A 23,545-nucleotide genomic window follows, 5' to 3' on the forward strand; every position below is an offset into this window, starting at 1 on the left:
GGCAAAGGCCATGGAGGCTCCCGTACCAGACTTCTCAGTAATGGGTACCAGTGCTGTCGAGGCCAATCTGGAGCTATTAAAATCATCTTTGGCTTGTCCTGTCTGACCTTTAGGAGTACCTTTGGGAGGAGAGGCAGAGGTGGAAAGGCATACACATGAAGATTGCTCCAATTGAAAGAAAGAGCATCCACTTTCCAGGCTGTGGGATGAAACCTTTTGTGCAAAACTTTGGCAGCTGGTAGTTTAGTGGAGAAGCGAACAGATCTATGTCTGGAGTTCCCCATGACACTGTCAATTTCTGAAATACATGAGGATCCAATTTCCACTCATGGGGATCCATAATTGTCTGCTCAACACATCTGCTAAGGAGTTCTGTGCTCCCGGCAGAAACCTTGCCTGAAGATTTAGCTGTAAACTGAGAGCAGTCTCCCACAAAATCATTGCTTGCCTGCATAGAGGATAAGAATCGTTCCCCCTTGCTTGTTGATGTACCACATGACAGTTGTGTTGTCTGTTAGAATCAACACCTGCCCTGGAAGAAGTAAATCCTTGAAAGCTATTAATGCAAATTGGACTGCTAACATCTCCTTCAAGTTGATATGTAGATGTTGTAGTCTGGCAGGCCACGTGTCTTGTATCCACTTTCCATTTAGATGAGCTCCCCAAGCTTTGTCTGAGGCATCTGTCGTTAGAATCTGACTCGCCTCTGGTCGGGTCACAGAGAGTCCCTTGTTTAGGTGACATTCCTGAGCCCACCACAAAAATTCCTTTTGAATGCAAGGTATTATCTGAATGACAGTGTCCAAATCCTGGCAGTGCTGTGTCCATACATTTTGAGATACCATTGTAGCTTCCTCATATGCAGTTTGGCATTGGGAAGCACCAGAATACAAGATGCCATGAACCCCAAGGCTTGAAGGACTGTCCTTGCAGTCAGCCTGGACTGATGAGACAATTGATGGAAGTAAAGGGAAAGATTCTTTTGTTTGTCCGGGGTCAAAAAGGCCATCTGGGATGCTGTATTCAGTCTCACACCCAGAAAGCACATGTCCTGAGAGGGTACTAGACTGGACTTTATTTCGTTCACAGAATACCCCAGGCATCTTAGCACTGCTATCACATATTGCAAATGATGAAGAAGTTCGTCCTTCCTTGAGCCAGAATCAGGCAATCGTCCAAATAAGGATAGATCTGTATTCCTTTTAGCCTGAAGAAAGCTATCACTGGAGCCAGAACTTTCGTGAACACTCTGGGCGCAGTAGATAAGCCAAAGGGCAATGCAGAGAACTGATAATGAGAAGTCCCAGCCCGAAACGCAGATACTTCCTGCAACTTAGCCTGATAGGAACATGAAGGTAAGCCTCCTTGAGATCCAGAGTTACCATCCAGTGATCTTTGCCCAGCAGAGGTAAAAGCTGCTGTAACGTCAACATTTTGAACTTGGGAATGTCCAGATAAGTGTTGAGGATAGATAAATCCAAAATTGGTCTCCACGCGTTCCCCTTCTTTGGTACTAGGAACAGGCGAGAATAAAATCCTAGGCCCACTTCTGGCAGAGGGACCGGCTGTATGGCCCCTATTTGAAGCAGCAGAGCAATTTGTTTGTGAGCCTCTATTCTTTGTTGAGGAGGAACGTCTGGCATGCCTTTGAAAGTAGGCAAGGTATGGAAATAAAACTTGTAACCTTGGTGTATGATATCCAATACCCATCTGTCTTGGGTAATTAAACTCCAATTTTCCTTGAGGAGTGCCAACCTTCCTCCCAAAGGTGCTGCCAGACGAGAAGGCTCTGGCAGCTGAAAAGGTAGGTCATTGGGCCTGTTTACGAAAGGACTGGCCCCTGCCCTCACCCGAAGACTGTGCAGGTGAACTCCCTGTTCTAGGCCGGAAAGAGCCCTGAGCTCTGCCCCTACCACGTCTAGATCTACCCCTAGACTGTGAATCATAAGAAGAATCGTCCACCCCTTAGCAGGCCAATTCCTACTAAACTTCGGAGGCTGAACTTGCAAAAAATCTTTAACAGTCTGCATAGACTTAGCCTTGTCTTCCATTTTCTTTAAGACTGCCTCCACAGGCGAACCAAACAACACATCAGACTGTAAAGGAGCATCTAAAATCCTTGCCTTAACATGGTCAGATAAATTCTGATCCCTCAGCCAGGCGTGCCTGCGAAGAACTGACCCAGTAGCAGCCACCCTAGACGAGGCCTGTACAGCATCAAAACCACATTGTAAAGAATGCTTACCCACCTGTTCAGAAACATGTACCAAATCTTGTAATTCTTTACACTCAATACCTTCCGCCAGAGCATCTACCTTAGACTTCAATTGAGAAAGTAGATAGTTTTGATATTTCAACATGTGAAACTGGCAATTCAAAGCCCTCATAGCTAAGGTGGAAGAAGTATAGACTTTCTTTCCCCATCTATCCAAAGCCCTGGCCTCTTTATCTGGAGGAACCGGATTTTTTACAACAGAGGCCTTGACACCCTTAGGTCCCTGACTAACAGTTTCTGGGTCCGCCCTAGGACTCTTATAAAGATATTTATGAGCTTCAGGCACCCTGTAAAACCTATCCGGTTTAACAGGAGCAGGAGGCAAAGAATCCGGATTAAGTGAAGCCTCTGCAAACACATCTTCCACAACATCCAGAACAGGAGGTATAGCCAAAGGCCTATGCTGGGGTAAAAGCAAAAATTCCCTAAGCCTTTTCCTGGAATCAGAGAAGCCCTGACCTTCCCACTTAAAATGTTCCCTCATGGAATGAAGAGTCTCTGAAAAAGAAAAATCCTCTGGAGGAGAAGCAGAAGGAGTAGAATCATCCACATCAGAATCAGAATAAGGAGAATACTCCTGTAAGTCTTCAGCCGAAGACTCTGAAACATCGAAGCCTGCTCAAAACTCCCAACTCTGGTTCCACCCTAGGCCTCTTATCAGGAGGGCAAAGAACCTCTAATCAAAGTAATTAAATCTTCTGCCATTTTAAGCATGTGCTTCTTGGGCACAGATCCTGAAGAACTAGGAGTGACACCAACAGAAGCTAAACCTGGCCTGCCTCTGGGAGAAGCCTTGGAAACAGAAGGAGAGGGCCTAACCACCCTAGGAAGGGAGGGAATACAGTAACCTGAGAAGCCCCTTCAGCCTGACCTGCCTCCTGAGAGGCCACATCCTGCAATAACAAAGTCTCCCCCTGGGACTCCAGAGAAACCTCCGGCGGAACCACGGTTCCACTGACACCTCTAAAGAACCGGCGTCCGATGGGCGACTCTTCTTGCCTGGGTTTAGCTGCTTTGTCTTTGCGCTTCTTGAAGAAGCGGGCGTCGGAGCATCCGGCGGCATATTATAATTGCACCGCTTCCCAAAGACCAACCTGGCACAATCTAACCTTGCAATAGTGCGCTTATTGAACCTAGCACAAAGCGACACCCAACAACGTCGTGCTCAGGCCCCAAACAAGGAATACACAAATTATGATAATCTCTATGCGGTATCTGTTTCCCACAAGAAATCCAGTTATTCACTTTTTCTGACATCCGGTAAACCACTGAGGCAAGAAAAAACTAAAATATTCCCCAACGGGGTACTTAGCCAACTTTGACTCGGTCTGAAACTCCGAATTCGAAAAATTTCAGAACGCCGAACGGCACTTGCAACGCTGCTTCTGCATCGGACCATGCGGCAAAAAAGACTGAGGATATGACGTCGGTCATGCGCATTTGTACCCTGACGTCCTGATGTCAGTCTTAAGCGCCTTGACCGACGTCAGCCTAATACTTTGATATTCGGGCCGACCGAGGACAGCGGACTACCCAAGTGTAAGGACTGCAGCAATGTGAGATGAAGAACATCATGCTGTATGTAGTCATACATCATTAGTCCGCTAAAATAATTAGCTTCATTTTGTTACTGCTATTTATTTACTGTTTTTTTTTTAGCATTCATCTAGACACAGTAGAACGAATACACCATATAGAGAAACATTACAAATATAGATCAGCACACATCTGGGTAAACACAATGAGGGCGACAATAAGAGAACTTGGTGTTTATATTTGAAGAAAATGTAAAAGCAAATATATTACTGGAAATATTTTAAGAAATTGACATATTGGCCTAAACTATGGATTGATTTTTTTTTAACTCCTAATTCCTGATACAGTGCTAGTCAAAAGTCAGGCATAAAGAAACATATAAAGGAAGAGTTTCAGTGGCACATCAGGCTGTGATTTCTTTGATGTCTATTGTCATGCAAAGTTGACTAAGTAGCTGAACCTAAGCAAGCTTGGAAATGTGAGATTTTGGCTCCCTGAAGGACAGGAGATGGGAGGAGTAACTTGGTCAGAAACTGCAACTAACAAAACCACTCTTTGTAAAAAGTCTTTTTTACCTCAGTAATTTGCCGGCACTTTTGTAAGCTTTTTTTTGGAGAATGTGTAGTACATTAGTGAGAACAAGAACATATGCAAAATTCAGCACAGACTAGTCAATGACACTTGATCTGCAGACTCTTAAACTTGGCAGTTTTTTTAGGTTTCCCATTGTAAGTGAATGAGAGTCTAATCTGACAACAAAGGGTAAGACTAATTTTTCTCACATTCAAGGCTATCATACTGCATTTTGGGATAGATTTAGCTGACCAAGGGAAAAAACTCTCATCAGGATGTCTGTCCCCATGACGGCAGATAGGGATTAAATATAAATAAAATTAGGAATGAATACTTATTTTGTGGCAAGCAGCTTTGGGAGGTGCAGAAATTCAGGACTAGAAAAAATATGTTTTTTCATCATTTGCCTGTAGTGGTCCTTTAATCGGCTCTGTGGAGCACAGGGATAAAACCCTGACTAGGACCCAGATGACCCCAGATCAAATATCAACCCAAGTGCTATACGAAACAGTATGGGCATAAATGAACAGCCTGGCCTGCTGTGTAAGTGACACCTAACAGTGGCTGTGTCCCCTGGAAGCTAGCAAAAAGCGAAGGACAAATGGATATTCACTAAGCAAAGTGTTATCGAGGGTAGAGGCAAGCAATGTTGAAGTCCAACTAGCCCAGCACGTCATGAGTAACAATGGGGCAGAACATAAGCATAATTAAAAAAAAAATACCCTGATGGCCTGAAATACATAAAACTAATTTGCTGTCTTCCAATTCCTAAAACAAACAACTTTAATGAAACACTGTAAAAGTCATGAGAGCTACAAAAACTTTATTACATAAAAGAGGTGCTACTTCTTACAATTTTTATTGCAACGCACATGACTTCTACAGCATTTGAAACATCCTCATGGTTTCCTTTTGGTGGTGCAAAGCTCCATGAATAGGTTAAAGGGGAGCTGGAAGGTGGTGGTTGGCAGAAAATGGTGGATAAAAACAAATGATAAAAAATTCACTGATATAAAAAAATCCAAATAATGACTGAATTCTAAATAACATGATCAGAATGCAGCAACAATATCAATCAAAGGACACATGACATCTTGACATCTGGTAGTTCAGTACATAGGATTAAGGCTATGAGGTGCTAACAAGTGAAATCCTACAATCAGTTTGATTCTCCTAAGTCTCCACTTGCCTGCTGTGCAAATCTATTAACTAGACAGCACTCGAGTCTCCCTTGAGCATGTTGTGCCTAGTGGTTTACACACTTATGTGAATAAAATACAAAGACACAGTACTACAGGCTAAGCCTGTAGCAATATGAATTCCAATAATACACCTTGGTGCTAATGTTACAGTTCATTTCAGGGTTACAGTACTCCTAGGTACGGCTGCTAGTTTGATGAAGAGTTAAAGAACTTGGATAATGGATGTCTGAAATCTGACGGTTTCATACAACAAAGACCTTTGAGGTCTGTGAAGACAACAGTTAACCAAAACAAAATCTAAATACTTTCTAAACCAAAATGTAATGGTGAATTAAGTGTCCATAAATTCTGATGCTTGCTCTCTGCAGTTTTAACACCTATGACTAAATAAATGTACTTCACAGCTTGTCAACTTTAAGTTTTTCAAGAAACTAAAACAAAGATGGTCTTGAACAAGACAATGACACCTACTGTTGCTGAAACATTCTAGTGTATTACTGCAAAGAGACCCAACAGTATTTTCAACAATAAATTCAGCACAAAGCGTCAAAAAAAACTTCAAGCATATCGCTGCAAGGAGGCTAAATTACCAACTCCTATATATGTGCTTCAACTATACCTTACAGGCACACTTGCTTGACAACGAAACTTAAAACTGACCTTAGTGGACTGCAATAAGAAACAAGCTTTCAGCACTTTTGGGAGTTCAGATTTCATAAACAATGTAGCTCATTAGTATGGAACTGCACAAACTACATTTCTTCTATAATGGAATGAGCTACACAGGACTCACCTTGCTTAAGTTTAGCAGTCAAATCCACATACAAATCCCTGTCATTCTCAATAGAGCTTTGCTTAGATTTCCGCCGTTTGTTCTCTGCAACAACATACTCGTAAACTGCAAGGCGGTCGGCTGTTGTTAGATCGCATATGGCATGTTTATGATTTTGAGGTACCTCAACTGGGGCTGAAGAGTAATCGCCTATGATATACAAGTCGGACAAGTTACATCACATGAAACAAAATAAAAAAATATACCACTTCAATAACATGCAAGTAGCAAAAAAACTGTCCCAAATAAAATGCTTTAATAATAGAATCAATCATGTATTCTAACACAAATGATGCTTCCTAACTTAATGTAGTACAGCAGCAGTTTTATTAAATGGTCTCTACTAGTAGTATCCATCCACTTCAAGAAGACTGCTGAAAGTCACAGATCTCAACGGTACAATAAAACTAAAAATAAGTAATTAAGACAACAGGAGTTTTTTTCTGAAAATTTGCTGCAAGTAGTCCCAAGAAAAATTACAACTGTGAATCACTCAACATAACAAATAACTCACTACTGTTTGTCTTTTTGTTATTTAGCTGTATTCCAGAATTCCTTGGACTTCAACATAGCAAAATTACTTGAGTCTTTTTTTTTTTTTTATATAATGTGCCTCAGACATCATAGGGTGGACATTCTCAACATTGAGCACAAAATGAAACATACATGGAGCTTCATCATATCATCTATTTCACCAGTGTTATAATACAACTCTTCTTTACTAATAGTCATCAGCACTATACAGACAATTTGCCTAACAATGAACATTTGAGGAGACACAAAACATTAAGCCAACAGTGACAGCAACTGAAATCTCACATTTCCTATAAAAAATACAGTTGCATACATCCTACTTACCAGTAACAGCAGACATTTGCAGAATATACTGCCTTAATGGCATTCAGGTAATAGCACCTTGCTAACTAACCTCTGGCAGTCTACTAAAGCTGAGAATCCTTCCCACTGTTTGTCTGGGGTAGTGATGGATAAATGGCACCCAGCAGTCCAAGGACTGCTTTACAAACCCAGACAGGAGCTTTTCAGCTTTCTAGGGTGCAGTAGGAAGAGAAGATGGAAAAAAAAGTTGGATCTTACCATAACGTTCCATCTGAGTTGTTGATCTTCTCTTCCAGTCATCACTGATAGTTCCGAGGGCTAGGAACCAAACCCGAGTCGGCCTAATACCAAGCTAGTGTACACCAAAAACTCTCGAGCTAAGCTGCTACCCACAATGCCCTTCTCCCAGTTACCTCAGATCGAGTTTCCATGCAACATATAGAAGAAAAACGAAAACAGAGGCCACTTCTCCGCAGAAACCCTGAACTCACCATAAGGACCCAGAAGATCAATCAACAGCCTTTGGTGGGGGACAGTGGGAGGGTGTGATGACTGGAAGAAGATCAACAACTCAGATGAAATGTTATGGTAAGACATAACTTCTTTATCTGAAGTTGTTAATCTTCTTCCTATTCATCACTGATGGGACAGAATCCCAAGCTACTTGGAGAACCAGGGTGGCCCTTATGGAAGAACATTCCAGAGAACCACTGAGCTGAAGGCCGCTCTTCCCCTGGAGACCAAATCCAATTTGAAATGCTTGATGAAAGTATGGGGTTTAGCCCAAATGGCTGCTGCACAAATGTCATCCATGGAAGCCCTGGAGTGAAAAGCAATCAAAGTTGCGATGGCCCTAGTTGAATGAGCTTTGATTTGAACAGGTTTAGATTCATTTGCTAGGGAGAATGAAAAGGTAATACAATCTCTGAGCCATTTTGATAAAGTAACTTTTGATACAGCACATCCCATTCTCGGACCAGAAAAGGAAATGAAATGTTGGTCCAACTTTCGGAAGGACTTAGTCCTGTCCAAGCAGAAAAGTAGCCGTCTATGTACATCCAATGAATGTACACCGTATTCTCCCTTGTTGGAAAATTTGGGAAAAACACAGGGAGCTCAGTGGACTGGTTAATAGAGAAATCGTACACCACTTTGGGGAGAAAGGATGGGTTAGTACGAAGGGATACTCTGTCCTTATGGAAGATTAGATATGGGCTCTTAATGCATACAGCTTGTAACTCAGATATCCGTCTGACTGATGTGACTGCTACCAAAAACAAATATTTCTAGGACAGGAATTTAAGATCGCATGTCGCAGCAGGCTTAAAGGGGGGTAGAGAGAAAGAGAGAGACTGTAGAACCAGAGAGAGATTCCATGTCTCTACAGGTTGCCTGATAGGAGGTCTGCTATGGAAAACTCTCTTGAGAAAGGTCTTGCAAAGACGGGTGGAGATAAGAAGAACGCAATCTGAGCAGTTATGGAAATTGGAAATAGCTGCTAAATGGACTCGAATAGTAAAAGCTGAAGCCCCATTGTCAAACAACTCAGAAAGATACTGAAGTATAGCAGCTGTAGGAGCTGAAAAAGGATCCAGCATCTGATTATTAGACCAGACAGTGAATCTTTTCCATTTGTCTCTCTAGAGTTTTCTGGTGGATGGCTTATGGGAGGACAGAATAATATCGCGTTAGGTGAGGATAGGGCTTCCTGCCTGGAGACTAATGGAAGTGGAGAAACCAAGCTGTCAGCTTGACAGTGGACAGATTTGGGGGAGTCAGCCCTTGTGGGTGTGATATTAGGTCCTGACGAGTGTCGAGGATCCAAGGAGGTTGTAATAGGTGAGGCCGGAGGAAGGGAAACCACACTTGTCGAGGCCAGAAAGGGCCAATGAGGATCACTTTGCATCTCAACCAAATTGCTTTCTTTAGAAATAGGGGTATCAAAGGTATCGGAGGATAAGCATAGAAGAGATCCACAGGCCAGTCACGAGTCAAAGTGTCTCTTGGTGATTCCCAGTCTGGGGAAAGAGGGCAAAGTAGCTGCTGCATTTTTTGTTTGAAGGGAAGCAAAAGATTGCAGCAAGGCAGGCCCCAACAGCTGAAAATTTCTGCCGTCATGTTTGGGTTGAGAGACCACTTGTGCAGATGGAGGATGCATCTGCTCAGCCTGTCTGCAATCACTTTGGAGCTACCCAGGATATGTGTTGCAATCAGAAAGCGGTTGGAAGCTATCGCCCAATGCCAAATTCTCATGGCCTTGCGACATAGAGGGTAGGATTTGGTCCCTCCCTGTTTATGTACTAGACGACAGACATATTGTCCGACTGGATTGCATTCGTTCCAGACGGAAGGAGCAGATGAAGTGCCTGCAATGCTAACAGCACCGCTCAACTCCAGGACGCCGATATGCAAGTTGACCTCCAAGCTGGACCACGTGCCTTGGACTGTCTTTCCCTGGAAATGGCCCCTTCCAACCCTATCAGGGAAGCATCTGTGGTCACCATGGGGTTGAGTTGGGGAGTCTGGAAAGGGCGGTACAAAAGGTTTTCATCTGCTCTCATCCACCAGAAAAGATCTTGCTTGCATCCAGGTGTGGCATCTCATAACTACACCTGTGCCCACAGCTCTAGCCACCCCTGTGAATTTAAGGGATGGAGATTGGATACCCACTGGGACAAAAGGAGCCATTTTAACAGTCTCATATGCAATCTTGCTAGGGGGACAATCAGGATGGCTGCCACCACAGACCCCAGAGCCTGCAGAACTTCCCTTGCAGACACCTTCCTTCGACACAGTATCACTTGCGCTTGTAATCTTAATCTCTGAAGTCTGTGAGGAGGGAGAGAGACTTGGCTTGTTTGAGTATTGAATACTGCTCCTATAAATTCCAAATGTTGGGTAGGGTGAAGGTTGGATTTTTCCCAGTGTATTGTGATGCCTAGAAACTCCACCAGTGCCAGAGTGGGTGGAGGGCCATGACCAGTAGGCACTTGGTGGGGGCGGAGAGGAGCCAATCGTCTCGATATGGAAACACCTGGAATCCCTGAAGTCTCTGTTGAGTTGTTACCACTGCTAGGCATTTTGTGAACACTCCGAGGGCAGTCGAGAGACGAAATGGCAGGGCTCTGAATTGGTAATGATTGGCTCCCAGCCGGAAGCGAAGGAGACACCTGGAGTGCTTGTCCATTTTGATATGGTAATATGCATCCCGGAGGTCTATAGAGCACATCCACACACCCTCCCGAAGAAATGGAAGAATGGATTGTATCCTGACCATGCGGAATTTGGTCTGAACCACTGATTTGTTTAGCTGGCTGAGATCCAAAATGGGTCTTCAGTCCCTAGTCTATTTTGGCACCAAAAAGAATCTTGAGTAAAAATCGGATCCGCACTGGTCTGGGGGGACTTGTTGGATGACTCATTTTTGAGACAGCTTTCTTATTTCTGAAGCTGCTTCTTGCTCTTGACTGGGTGGAACATCGGGACGGCATTTTGGAGGTTTTGGTTAAGAGATCAGAGGGATGTAACAGCCTCTGGAAATTATTCTCTACAACCACTGATCGTTTGTAATAGAGTGCCAGGCAACCTGGTGCAGAGAAAACAGAGCCCCGACTGCAATCGGGCAGCGCTTCAGGAGCACTGATAAGGTCGTCCAGAGAGAATGAATCCCTGGAATCCTGGTTTCGGGGACCCCTCTGCCCCTAAAGGGGCATCTTCCATTATGGGAACCCCCTCTGCCTCTGGGGGAATCCTCACCATGTGCACTACAGAAAGGGCCTGGAGATTTTTTGTGCCATATCTTTTCACTCGTCTTGTTCCTGGAGAAAGAACGCTGAGGTTTGAAAAAATGTAGGCCAATGGTAGATGAGGTTTTTCCATCCTGCTCGAACCTGGCTAGTGTGTCCTTCACTTTAGAACCAAACAAAGTGGATGGTTCGATAGGGGCGTTCAAGAAGGAAGACTTGAAGGAGTCCGCGAGATCACAAATGTGTATCCAGGTGTGACATCTCATAACTACACCTGTGCCCACAGCTCTAGCCACCCCTTCAGTTGTGTGGGACAGCAACCTCATGGACGAGTTGGAGATCGACTCTAGGGTAGCAAGCTGAGAAACAACTTTATCGTGTGCCCAGTCAGAAACTTGACCAGAGAGGGTTCCGGAGAGTTCAGAGATGAGATCCCTTTGGAGCCTCGAGAAATGTGCCAAATAATCCAGAGACCTGACAGCAAAGATCTCCGAGGCAAAGACTCACTTCCCTAATCTGTCCACTGCCCGGAATTCTCTGTTGGGTGGATGGACAGTAGGACTTTCCTCTGCAAGGTCCTTTTTTGTGGCGACCGCCACCACCATAGCATCTACTGGTAAGCCTCTAGACCAATGGGGCTGTTCCTCTGGTGGGGAAAGTATCTTGTCTGGTCTCTGGGAAATGGCCTCAACGGTATCAGGGTTCTTCCATGCACACTGCACAATGAGCTGGACTAACTCATTGGCAGGTGTGGTCACCCAAGAAGTAGAGGGCCGAGAGCAGAAGGCCTGCAGGAATACAGACTCCTCCGAGGAAGGGTTGGAGGGCTTCCAGTCACCCCCCTGCCTCAAAATTTCCAGGATGTTTCCAAAGGTGACATAGTCAGGGGGTGACCGTGGGGACCATTCCCATCATCGTAATCCGTATCCTCAGTGAAGGACTCCTCCGGGGAGTCCATATATTTCCTCTTACATGTCTGCTTCCGAGGGGGTTCTTAGCATCTGAAGAAGACTCAGAAGGGCGGTTACCCTGTACAGGGGTTTCCTGAGGCTTGCGCTCTCTGTGTCCTGGGGAGGTGGACTGTGACAGCTGCAGCTCAGAAGGAGCAGGGGGAAGGTCCAATGTAGGAGGAGCACTTCCTGAAGCAAGCACCCTCTCCATCACCCAGAAGGCAGGCCCGCCCGAAGAGGAATGGGAGCTCGGAACTGGGGTCACAACCCACACCATGTGGCCCGTTCCCGAGGATGGAGCCTCAAGCAAAACTGGGGTGGGTGTCGCCCCCGGATCCTTGGACCGATGAAAAACCTGGAACCATACCTGGAGCCGTGGTTTCCACCACCCAAGCATGAGACTGAGGAAGGGGTCGTTCCGAAGGAACCAAAACCCAAAGGGCCTTGATGCCTCAGAGGTTACTGTTGGCGCAGAGGAAAGGATTCCCCCCAAAGACGTCAGAGCTATGGGCCTCGGAACCGAAGGGTCCAAGGGAGGAGAATAAGTGGGAATTGCGGGGGCAATGGACCCAAAACCTGGAGTAGGATGGGTTTTAGGAAAATTTGTAATCCCTCTGGCTGTCAACAGCTGATCGAACAGGCGCACCACATCCAATTCAGATAGAGTCCTAGTGGACCTTAACTACACTCCTGAGGGTGAGTTAGGTCGTTCCAAAAAAGGGCTAAAGGCTTGTCCTGAAAAGGGATCCAAAGACAGGGGTACTGGATCCGTGGTGTAGGAAAAGTCCACACAGATGATTCCAGTTTCGAGACAGGCAAAAGAGGAACTATCGGTGCCAAGAAAGGGCTCAGAGCCAAGGGAATAGCCTGAGTGGAAGTCATTATCGGCTCCAAAGAAGTAGTTGGGACCAGCCTCGGAACGGAGATGGGCGATGTTGGTACCGAGGCAACAGCAAACAATAAGGCTGGAGTCTAAATCACACTTGGAACCATAGGAGTCGGTGCCAAGAGCGGCGCCGACTTGGAAGTCTCACAAATATCTGCAGGGACCACTGCAGCTAAACTCGTAACCAAGGTGGTCGGAGCCAAGGAGGTGATCTTATGCTCCGTGGAAGACTTGAGGGCCTTATGCTTATGAGGCTTGCCCTTATCACCAGCCAGTGAAGAGGGGTAAGAATGAGGACAATTTTTGTCCTTTGATGGAGGGGTTGAGATCTCGGACACAGAAAGAGCCTCAGAAAAAGGTGAAGAAAGAAGGCCTTTCAAAATAAGTTTATTTTTTCTTTTATTCAGTGTCCGCTGACAACTGACACAAATCTGACAGGGAGGCTTCACAGATAAGTGGGAAACCCCCAGACAATAGACACAATCATCATGCAAGTTGCTATTGGGGAGTTTACCATTGCAGGAAGAGCAATGCTTAAACCCAGAAGTTCCTTTTTTTTCAGACATATCCAGTATATCTTTTCAATAATTCAAAAAGTTAGAGAAAGAGAAAAAAGGAGAAGAGAAAATACCAACAATAGTATTAAGAATACCACGAGGGTAAAGAAGGGCGTTTACCAACAATGGTAAGAGGAGGATACCAGTGGGTAGAACTGGTTAAAGATAAGATATAAAAAGAGTTTTAGGAGAAAAAAACTTACAAAATACAGTAAATTTTGAAAAAATACACCACTTAGCTGGAGAGCTCGGTGAAATGCTGCTATATGGCTGCGCGGCAAATGAGATCTGAGGTAACCTGGAGAAGGGTATTGTGGGTAGCAGCTTAGCTAGAAAGTTTTTGGTGTATGCGAGCTTGGTATTAGGCAGACCTGGTTCTGAGGGCTCGGAACCAAACCCATCAGTGATGAATAGGAAGAAGATTAACAACTTCTGATAACAGCTTTGCAAATAGCGCCTGTTCCAATACCAAACCACATATACACACATGAACACACAACAATAAAGGCTGCGGAGCAGTTCTCCAAGGCAAACAAAACACCAAACTGCGTATATCTAAAAAGGTGGATAGTCTAGTCTACTATTACCGGTATGTAGGACTTGTACTATTAAACACTCTGCCTTACTAGCATTCGGGTAGATTTCCAAAGCTTACCCAACCCAAGGAGGAAGAAGGATAAGGGTCCAGAATGCCTGATAAATGGGTCCCTAGCAATGCCCGCTCTGAATTTAGAAAAGGCATTCAACTTGTAGTTCATAGGTAGGTACTGGGCTATCTGCCCAAGGGCCTACATAAGCCTAGCCAACAAGTTTCCCTGGCTCATGCCACCCAAAAATTTATTTTCCTTTGCCACTGTCGAGCAGAGACACAGAAGTGATCCCCGGGGTCTATTTCCTATTTCCCATCCACTCATCAAGATTTTTCTTGAAGAGTGCTAATGAGGAACTTTGCTTGACATAGATGGGTAGCCTGTTACAGAGTATGGGAAGTCTCTGGGACAGGAATCTATCCTTCCAGCAGGTTCTGTTTATTGTGGTAACAAGGTTTAGGTCCCTAGAGCGTGTAGCTCGGAGGGATTGGGATTTTTTAGGTGTAGCATGTCCAACAGCTCTGGGTTTGACATAGCTTTATATGTTAGGCAGAGATCACCTCAGAGTAGGTGATATGCTACGGAGTAAAGCTGGAGTTTTTTGAGACAGTCAGTGTAGGGCATTTGTTTGAGGCCAGTAATCCTCTTTGTGAGGTACTTCTGAGGCCTTTCCAGCTGCTGCAGATGTCTTGTGAGGTACATTCCAAAAGGGGCGCTGTACTCTATAATGGGTCTAATGAATGTCGAGTAGAGGGGAACAATGACCTCTTTTTTCCTGGATGAGAACCCTTTTATGATGAAGTGTGCCACATAGAAGGACTTCCTAACTACTATGGTGATGTGACTATCAAAGGAGAGACTACTGTCCACCTGGGTCCCAAGGTCTCTTATCACACATTCGGTGTTAAGTAGATTGCTGCCTATGTGGTAGTTCATGGGTACAGAGTTTTTACCCAAGGGGATGACACTGCACTTTTTGGCATTGAGCTTGAGGCCATGGCTCTGACACCAGGCATCTGTCTCAGCAAGGCCCTTCTGTAGGATGTCTACATCATTTGGGGACTTGACTATGGCTCCTAGTTTGCAGTCATCTGCGAACTTCGTTAGCCAGAGGCCTTCTGTGTTAGCCTGTACTTCAGAGAAGTAGATACCAAACAGGTCCCAGTACTGAACCCTGTGGTACTCCACTTGTCACTGGTTTGAGGTCAGATTTGGAGTCTGCAACTTTTACAGTGTGGGTTCTGTCAGTGAGTCAGTTGGCAACCAATCTTGTGACATATGGATTTATACCTAGTTTAGTGAGTTTAGCTATAATTCCAGAATGGGGGATGGTGTCGAAAGCCTTGGCGAGGTCAAGATAGGCTGTGTGAACCATATTACCCTCATCTACGGCTTTGGTGATTGCCTCAAATAAGTCTATCAGGTTCAGGAGGCATGGCCTGCCTTTCACAAACCCGAAGTGGGTGAGATCCAGAGTTTGGAGGTTACCAGTGTCTGTTTATGAGTTCCATGATGATACGTCCCATGACCTTGCAGACCAGGCTAGTCAGGCTAATAAGTAGATAGTTCCCAGGATCAGTGGTGGCTCCCCCTTTGTGGAGAGGGATAACTGTTGCTGTGCGCCATTCAGTGGGCACAAAACCTGATGCAAGGGTAGTATTGAACATGGTGCTTAAGTGGGGAGCCAGTTCGTTCTGAAGTTCGTGTAAAACACAGCCTAGGATGTTGTCCGATCCCATGGATGCTGTGTTTTTTACTTTAGAGAGTGTGGCTTTTACCTGCGTAGTTGTGATTACAGGTACTCTGCATTCTTCCTGTATAGATATGGGCCCTTTAGGGGGTGATGGGGCGTAAAGTTAGCACTGAACCTATCTGCCAGGATGTTGGCAATATCAGTTGGTTCTGTAATTTTCATGCCGTTGTACTGTAACTCCGAGCAGATGTGGGTGTTGCCATCGAGATTCTTGACATAGCTATAGAACGCTTTGTGGTTGTCCTTAGAATTAGTGGCGATTTTTTCTTCGTAGCTAGCTTTGGAGGATCTTATAAGGGATCTCAGCTTCTTACTGAGGCTGACCAGGGAGCTCCTCCACTCATGAGATTTTACTTTCTTTTGCAACAGTTTCTTCCTTCTGTTGTACAGTTTATGGCAGGAGACCACCAGATTGCCTTCCTTTTTTTGGAGGATAGCATCCTGGTTCTGTTTGGGATAGCACAATCCATGCAGTCATGTAAGTGCTTATAGAGTGCATTTGTGTAGGATTCAGCAGTTGTAACTGTATTGTCCATCTGCATGGGCATCATGAAGTTCACCACTTCTGTCTTAAGAAGCATGAAGTTGGCTTTGGAGAAATGTTTTTACCGTGGTTTCCTTAATGGGGAGTGAGGGCGGAATGTGGATATCAAGGGTGATTAGCTTATGGTCATATCGGACCAATGAGGAGTTGAATTCAGGTGTGGAACACCGGTCACTCATGTTGCTAATGACTAGGTCTAGGATACTGTTGCCCCTGGTGGGGGTGTGGATAAGATGATCCAGAGCATTGGGAGTTCATGAATTCCAGAAAGCGTTGAGCTAAGGAGTTGGTACAAGAGTACTTTTCCCAGTTAATGGTGGGGTAGTTGAAGTCGCACATTATTAGGGTGTTTGGTTGAACCCTAATATTTTCCAGTATATTAAGAAAAGAGGAGTGGGAATCCTGGGGCATGGTACAATTTGGATTGCAGTTTTGCCCAAAGTTAATTGCACTTGGATAACCTCGGATGCATTATGCTGAGCAACTAGCCTGGAGGTGTGGATATCCTTAATGAATATGGGCACACCTCCACCTTTGGGGTTTCGGTCCAGGTTACATGGCCGAAAAGTGTGGTACGAGTTATAACCTGGTAGTGCAGGGGTGCTCTTTGGAGCCTTAAACCAGGTCTCAGTCACTGCACAGATATCGATGTTCTCCATTTTAAGGAGTGCTTCGAGTGAGTGCATTTTGAGATTTGGACTTCTAGCACTGAGTAGCATTACCCTCAGTTTTTGCTTGCCTATTCCTGTTACGGTGGTGAATTTGTCATTTGAACCTTGCCTAAAAAAGTCATTACAGGGGTGGCAAGAGCCTTAGCCAGTATCTGGAATCCCAGGGGCGACAGGTGCAGGCCATCTCTGGCAAAGCATCGTGGTCTGTCGACCATGTCATCCCAAGCAGACAGATACTGGGACCCCCTTAGAATAACACCAGAAGCTTAGCCAATTGTTGAAGTCAATCATTTTTCCTGGTACTGCGAGTATCATTCTGGACGATGGCAGAATGCTACTCAGAGCTAGGGTCATACCTGCCTGGGCTACAAGATCGGAGAGCTCTTCCATGTCTCTTTTCATGTAGTCCAGGGAGGTACGTCTCAGGTCATTCACACCAACATGGACAATGACAGAGTCATATTTGTAATTGTTGTGGAGTGACCTGAGTGAGTGGGTTATGTGGTGGATCCTGGCACCAGACAGGCAGCTGACAGTAACCTTCTCCTTGCTTAGCCTAGTGAGTGGGACATCACTTTTCCTGACTATAGAGTCACCGATGACTAGTGTGTTGGGTATGTTGTTTTGCCTTACTGGCTGTGGCTGAGTGGCACATGGAGTTTGCGGGCTGTGTGTCATTTGGGTTGTGTTGGTGGATGGAGGTTGCTTGTGTTTCTGCTTTGGAGGTCTCTGTTGCTTAGACAGATTATTACTGAGAGCCTCCGCAAATGTTTTTGTGTTACTATGTGTGGATTTGTCATTTGGGTTGTGTTGGGGGATGGAGGTTGCTTGTGTTTCTGCTTTGGAGGTCTCGGTTGCTTAGACAGATTATCACTGAGAGCCTCTGCAAATGTTTTTGTGTTACTGTGTGTGGATTTTGGTGGTGTAGATTTATTGAGCCTATGTGATGAGTGTGGTGTGGTGCAAATGTTTACCTTCTCCTCTTGACTGTCAAGTTCAGTCTTGGTTGGAGAGAGCTTTACCTCCAGTTTGGCTAGATAAGTACATCTCTCATAGGTTGTAATGTTGGGTGGGAGGAGGAGAGGGTTGTCTGTGTACATGAGGCAATTTCTACATTGCTTCAAGATTCATCAGATAGACAGAACACTGGGAGGTGACGCTTGGACATGCCTGAATAAAAAAACTATTTTCCTCTAGATAAGTGAGGAAAGTGAGTACAAGAGCTGTTTTTCTCTAAGCAAGCGAGATAAGTACAAAAACTGTTTTCCTCTAGGTAATGAGGAAGGTTGAGTGCACAGTAATTAGTAGCTTATTTAGTGCTTACAAGTGCTGAGCATGAATAAGCAAATTTAAGTGCTAAAACTAAGAATCTGTACCTGCACTAGACGAGTAACAGGACAGAAACAAGTGCAAATGCAGGCTTTCAAATCAGAAAGTTGAGAGAGATGGAAAAGATTGCCCAAACGGCCAATAACTACAATTTATGGGCCAGAACCACTCCTTATGTGGTAGACAGGTTACCTAGTGCTTACCACTCCCACTGATAAGCTAGAAGGCTTCCCCTCCAACACAGAACGGCTTGGGGGGCTCAGAAGCTAACATACAGTCCTGGATACAGCAAACCTGTATCTGGGCTACACTAGTTACAGGAAAGGTAGGAAACGGGCATACACCTTTTTTTTTTTTTTGAAAGTAGCTAAAACAGCAGTAAAAACAATTCACATGCAGTGCAAGCTAGCACACTTGAGTATGTAGCAATATTAGATAAAACACAGTTAAGTAATGCTTCATAAAGGCATGGACAGAGGATCACATTATTGCCTCTAGAATACTTCGAGTACACTCCTTTCCAGTACACCACTGAAGAGAAAAAGGCTATTATGGAATGGACCTTTACCTTGCATGGTGGGTTTAACTAAACACAATTCCAGGTGACAACCAACGTGCAATGGTTGGCTTATAGACAGGCTGATCCTATTTTTGCCCCTGTGTAGGAAATAAAAAAACTTTTCAGCCTTCCTAAAATGGTTTCATTCTAACTAGGTAGGACTTGAGATGGCAGTGCACATCCAAGGCACGAAGTATCCCCTCCCTCCCTTACTTGCAGGTTTTGGGAAGACCACAGTGAGCTTGACAGTAGTTGAGAAAGAATTCTGGGACTACTTTCAGCATTAAAGAGGGGTTAGTGTGCAGCACAACCATATCCCTGTGGAAAATAAGGTAAGTCAGAGACCCACTTTGCAGATGTCATAGCAATAAGCAAAACAGCTTTCCACATTAAGATCAACCTGAATGGCAGGTTTGAAAAATGGGCAAGGTCAATTTTTCCAGGACATCGATGAAATATCACGAAAGAGGAATTTGCTTACGAGGAGGGGACTCATATGAAAGACCCCTTTCATGAACCGTTTAACAAAAAGAGAAGAAAGAAGGGGATACACTTGGCAGACAAGCAGAAATGTCCACTAAATGCACCTTAATGGATGCATAGGATAAACCATCATGAAGTAGCTCACACAAATATTTCAAGACCAGAGGGACAGTAACCTCAAGGAACCTTCTGTTTCAGTTTAGGTACCACTTAGAAAACCTCATCCATTCGTAAACACATTAGAAGGGAGAAACAAGATTACCTGGGTAAATAGGGGGTCACCACAATGACTTTTGACATTTCTTTCTGAATCCTCAGAAGTACCTTGTGAATTGAGGGAAAGGACAGAAATGCATAAAGGAATGATAATGCAGCTGTCCTTCAAGCATCAAGCATGGCTGCAAGGATGTCTAGAACAGATTTTTTCCAGCCGTTTGTTTTGAAAGGAGGTGAACAGATCTATTTGTTGCCTTCCCCACATCTCAACTAGATCCAGAAACACCACTGACATCAGCTCTAAGTCATGCAAGTCTGCCCAGGGTATGCTAAGTCTGTCTGCCACAATGTTTTGCTCAGACAGGATGTGTGATGCCTTAAAGTCTGAGAAAGCTGAAAATCCAGCTCCTAGGCCATCGCTGCCAACTGGCACAGAGGGTATGACCTTGTACTCCCTTGTTTGTTGAGGTACCACATCACTGTGGTGTATTCCAAATGCCAGTAAGGCTGTGTGTTTGCCCTATATCAACCAGTCTGCACTCCATGCTAACAACTCAAAAAGATGAGGCTTAATCAGATGCAGTTCATCTTAACATCTACACTGCAGCTGCATTAATTCACTAATTAAAATTTGCCTAGACCACATACAACGGAAGATAAAAATATATATACAAGAGTAAAAAGTTAAGAAAAAAAAAAAAGAAGAAATTCAATCAGCTCTAGTTCTACCAATTACCTCACAGAGCTACATAAGAATTTTTTCTCCTTTCCTTCCTGTTTTATACATGTGTGACTGCAAGGCAGTACTACAGGACTTACTAATTCACATCCTACGCAATAGGTAGAGCAAAACATACTTGTGCTTTACATTGCTAATAAAGCTAATAACCTTTGCCAAAGAATGAAGGTCATGTTGCAGGTACTATCACCAAGCCCCCTTAAAAGACTGCAAGGGGAACAGCAACACCCAAGACAGAAAGTCTAAGATGTGCTTGTACAACTTATCACATGAAAAATAATATTAAAAGGAACTGCTTTATCAGTTGGAAAAGCCTGCTTATCCACTTGAGATATGCAAACAAAATACAATCGGACAGCCACCTGGACAAAGTTAAAAAGCCCAGCCTGGATTTTGAGAGAGACAAATAACTAGATTTCCAGAAAGACTTGGTAAGGTCAACACAGAATCTTAATACCTATGCATATCCAAACAAGATAGTCACCTTTGTTGGAAAAAATGGGAATAAACAGAGGAAGATGAATGGAACTGTTACTGTTATTCTCAAAAGCTTCCTTAGACACAAATGAAGGGTTCATACAAAGAGAAACCCTATCTTTATGGACCACCAAATAAGGGGGCGAAGAGTCAAGTGCTTGCAATTCTGAAATTTTTCTTGCAGAGGTAATTGCAACCAGAAACAAATATTTACAAGACAACAGCTTCAAAGCAGAGGAGTATGACGGTTCAAAAGGAGGACCATCTAGAACATGTGGAATGAAAGGCAAACCCCAGGGAGGTTCCAGATCCTGTACTGGAGGAGGAAGAAAAGTACTTTGAGAAAAGCCTTGGATACCTTGAGAGAAGAAAAGGGCATACTACCTCTACCGATGTGAAAGTCAGAATTGGCCGCTAACTGTTCTTTGATTGAAGAAAAGCTAGAGCCTGAGCTAAACAACTCTTCCAGAAAATCCAAGACTGATTCCAAAGGGGCAAAAAGGGTCATGTCCCTGAGCCTCTACCCACAACACAAACCTTTTCTGTTTACTGGTACATACTTTTTAGTGGATTCTTTCTGAGAAGAGAACAATGTATAAATAACAACTACAAAAAGCTTGGGATTCCTGGCCATCAAGGGAACTGGAGAAACCATGTGGTTAACTTGAATAACTGAAGACTTGGGGGATCCAAACATGCTGGATGAGAAATGAGATCCAGAATGAGATTCAGTACTCAAGGGGGTATTGTAGAAAAGGCCAGAGGAAAGGAAACCACACCAGATGAGGCCAAAAGTGGGCAATGAGGATCACTGTAGCTCTGCTGCAAGCTGCTTTCTGTAAAAAACTTCAGCAAAAGAGGAACTGAGGGATAAGCATAAAGAAGTCCTGGGGGCCAAGCAAGCACCACAGCATCCCTGGGTGACTGACATGGAAGGGGAGAAATGGCATAATAGATGTTACACAGTGATGGATGAGGAGGCATACAAGTTGCTACATGAAGTACCACAGCACTGAAAAGCCCAAGCTGCCACTGTCGGATTTAGGAACTACTCAAGAGGCAATAAAATGCTCTTGCTGAGGCTGTTGGCTAGAATGCTGGACTTCCCCGGAATATGCACTGCAACCAGAAACTGCTGAGAGGAGATCGCCCACTGCCAAACTCCTGTAATTTCCTAACAAAGAGGGTAAGGATGTGCCCCCCCACCCATTTGTTGAGATATCAGACTACTGACATATTGTCTGTCTGAATCGCAATTGCACAACTGGGGAGGCCATCATGAACTGCCTGTAATGCAAGGACGACTGCTCTAATCTCCAGAACACTGATGTGAATGTGGGCCTCTGCAGAAGACCAGGATCGTTAAACCATCCTCCCTTCCAAATACCCTATCACCACAAGACGGTGGCATCCATGACCAATGGAGAAGGAATTACAAATGGTGTCTCTTCAGTTACCAAGGGAGACTAACCACCACTGAGAGTCTGCTCATGACACTCTCATCAACTGTATATTCAATCCAAAAGATGAGTTAGGAAGGACCAATGAATGGTAAGAGTCTATTGTATGGCTCTCAGGTGATATCTGGCTAGAGAGTGACCAGTCCTATCAATGCTGCCATATGACTCAGAAGCATCATAAATGCGTGAGCCAAAGGTCTCAAAGTTGCAAGCACTGACAGGGCCTGAATTTGGTGACCAAAAACTCTGGAGCTTGGCTGCCTAGCAATTTGACGTACCATGTCTAAATGACACCCTATGAACTCTATGACTTCTACAGGCTGAAGGCTCAATGTTGGATAGTTGACTGTAATGCCAAAGTTTTTCCAAAATAGAGTAAGGAGTCCCTGGCAGAGATAAGCAATGTCTTTGTGGGGGAGATGGGGAGCCAATCGTCCTGGTAAGGAAAGACCGGAACTTCCTGCAGCCGGAGACAGGCCTTGACCACTGCCCTGCACTTGGTATGCACAAGGGGGATGTGGTGACGCCAAATGGCAGGGCCCTAACCTGATAATAACGGATTCTCAGCTGGAAGCAAAGAAACTCAGGGAACACCAGTCTATCTTGATGTGATGGTAAGCATCTTTGAGGTCTATTCAGCACATCCAATTGTCCTTCCTCAGAAGAGGTAAGATAAGACTACATTGTGACCATCCAGAAATTGGTCTTCTGACAAACTGATTTAGTTTGCTTAAATTCAAAACTGGTCTGAGGACTTTTTTCCTTTGGGAATAAAATAATCTGGAATATAAAAGAAACTGGAATATACTCTGGATCTATCTGGTCTGGTGAGACCTCCTGAATGACTCAATTTGTGAGCAGCTTTTGGATCTCCGATGCTGCATAAGGTGTCTGATGGGGTGGAACATCTGGGAGACATTTTGGGTGACAGCTTGGAGCTTATAGAAAGGGGATGAAAACACCTCTGGATATGACTCTCAACACCCAGAAGTCTGAGGTGATGGCTTTACAAGCTTTTGGGTAGAGAGTTAGATGACCCTGAATGCCTACAGAGAAGTCACGCAATTCTTCAGGCTCACTAAAAGGGCCCACCAGAAAAGACTCCACAGAAGCCTTGTTTCTGCAAACCACCTCTGCTCCACTGGTAGAGTCCATTATGATCCCCCCGGTCCTCAGGAGGCACCCTTACAGAGGACTGTCCTGGGAAAAGAACTGTGACTTCTTGAAAAGAGACACTTACCCCCTTTCTGATTCCTAGAAAATGTTCACTGACGGGGTAGAAAAGCATACTCTGATGGCAGACCGTCTTCCCATCTTGTTTGCTCCTCAC

At 44.5% G+C, this 23,545-nt stretch overlaps 1 protein-coding gene across 1 annotated transcript in view; it reads right to left on the minus strand.

The window, feature by feature from the left end:
- Nucleotides 1-23,545, minus strand: part of SNRNP48 (small nuclear ribonucleoprotein U11/U12 subunit 48) — a 693,998-nt gene that overhangs the window by 157,406 nt on the left and 513,047 nt on the right. The window contains exon 5 of the mRNA XM_044056352.1: nt 6,380-6,568. Coding sequence (XP_043912287.1) covers nt 6,380-6,568 — 189 coding nt within the window. The remainder of the gene's footprint in view (nt 1-6,379; nt 6,569-23,545) is intronic.

This window comes from Protopterus annectens, chromosome 14.part0 (genome assembly GCF_019279795.1).
Source record: "Protopterus annectens isolate FY-2018-M chromosome 14.part0, PAN1.0, whole genome shotgun sequence".
Classification (NCBI taxonomy): Eukaryota; Metazoa; Chordata; order Ceratodontiformes; family Protopteridae; genus Protopterus; species Protopterus annectens.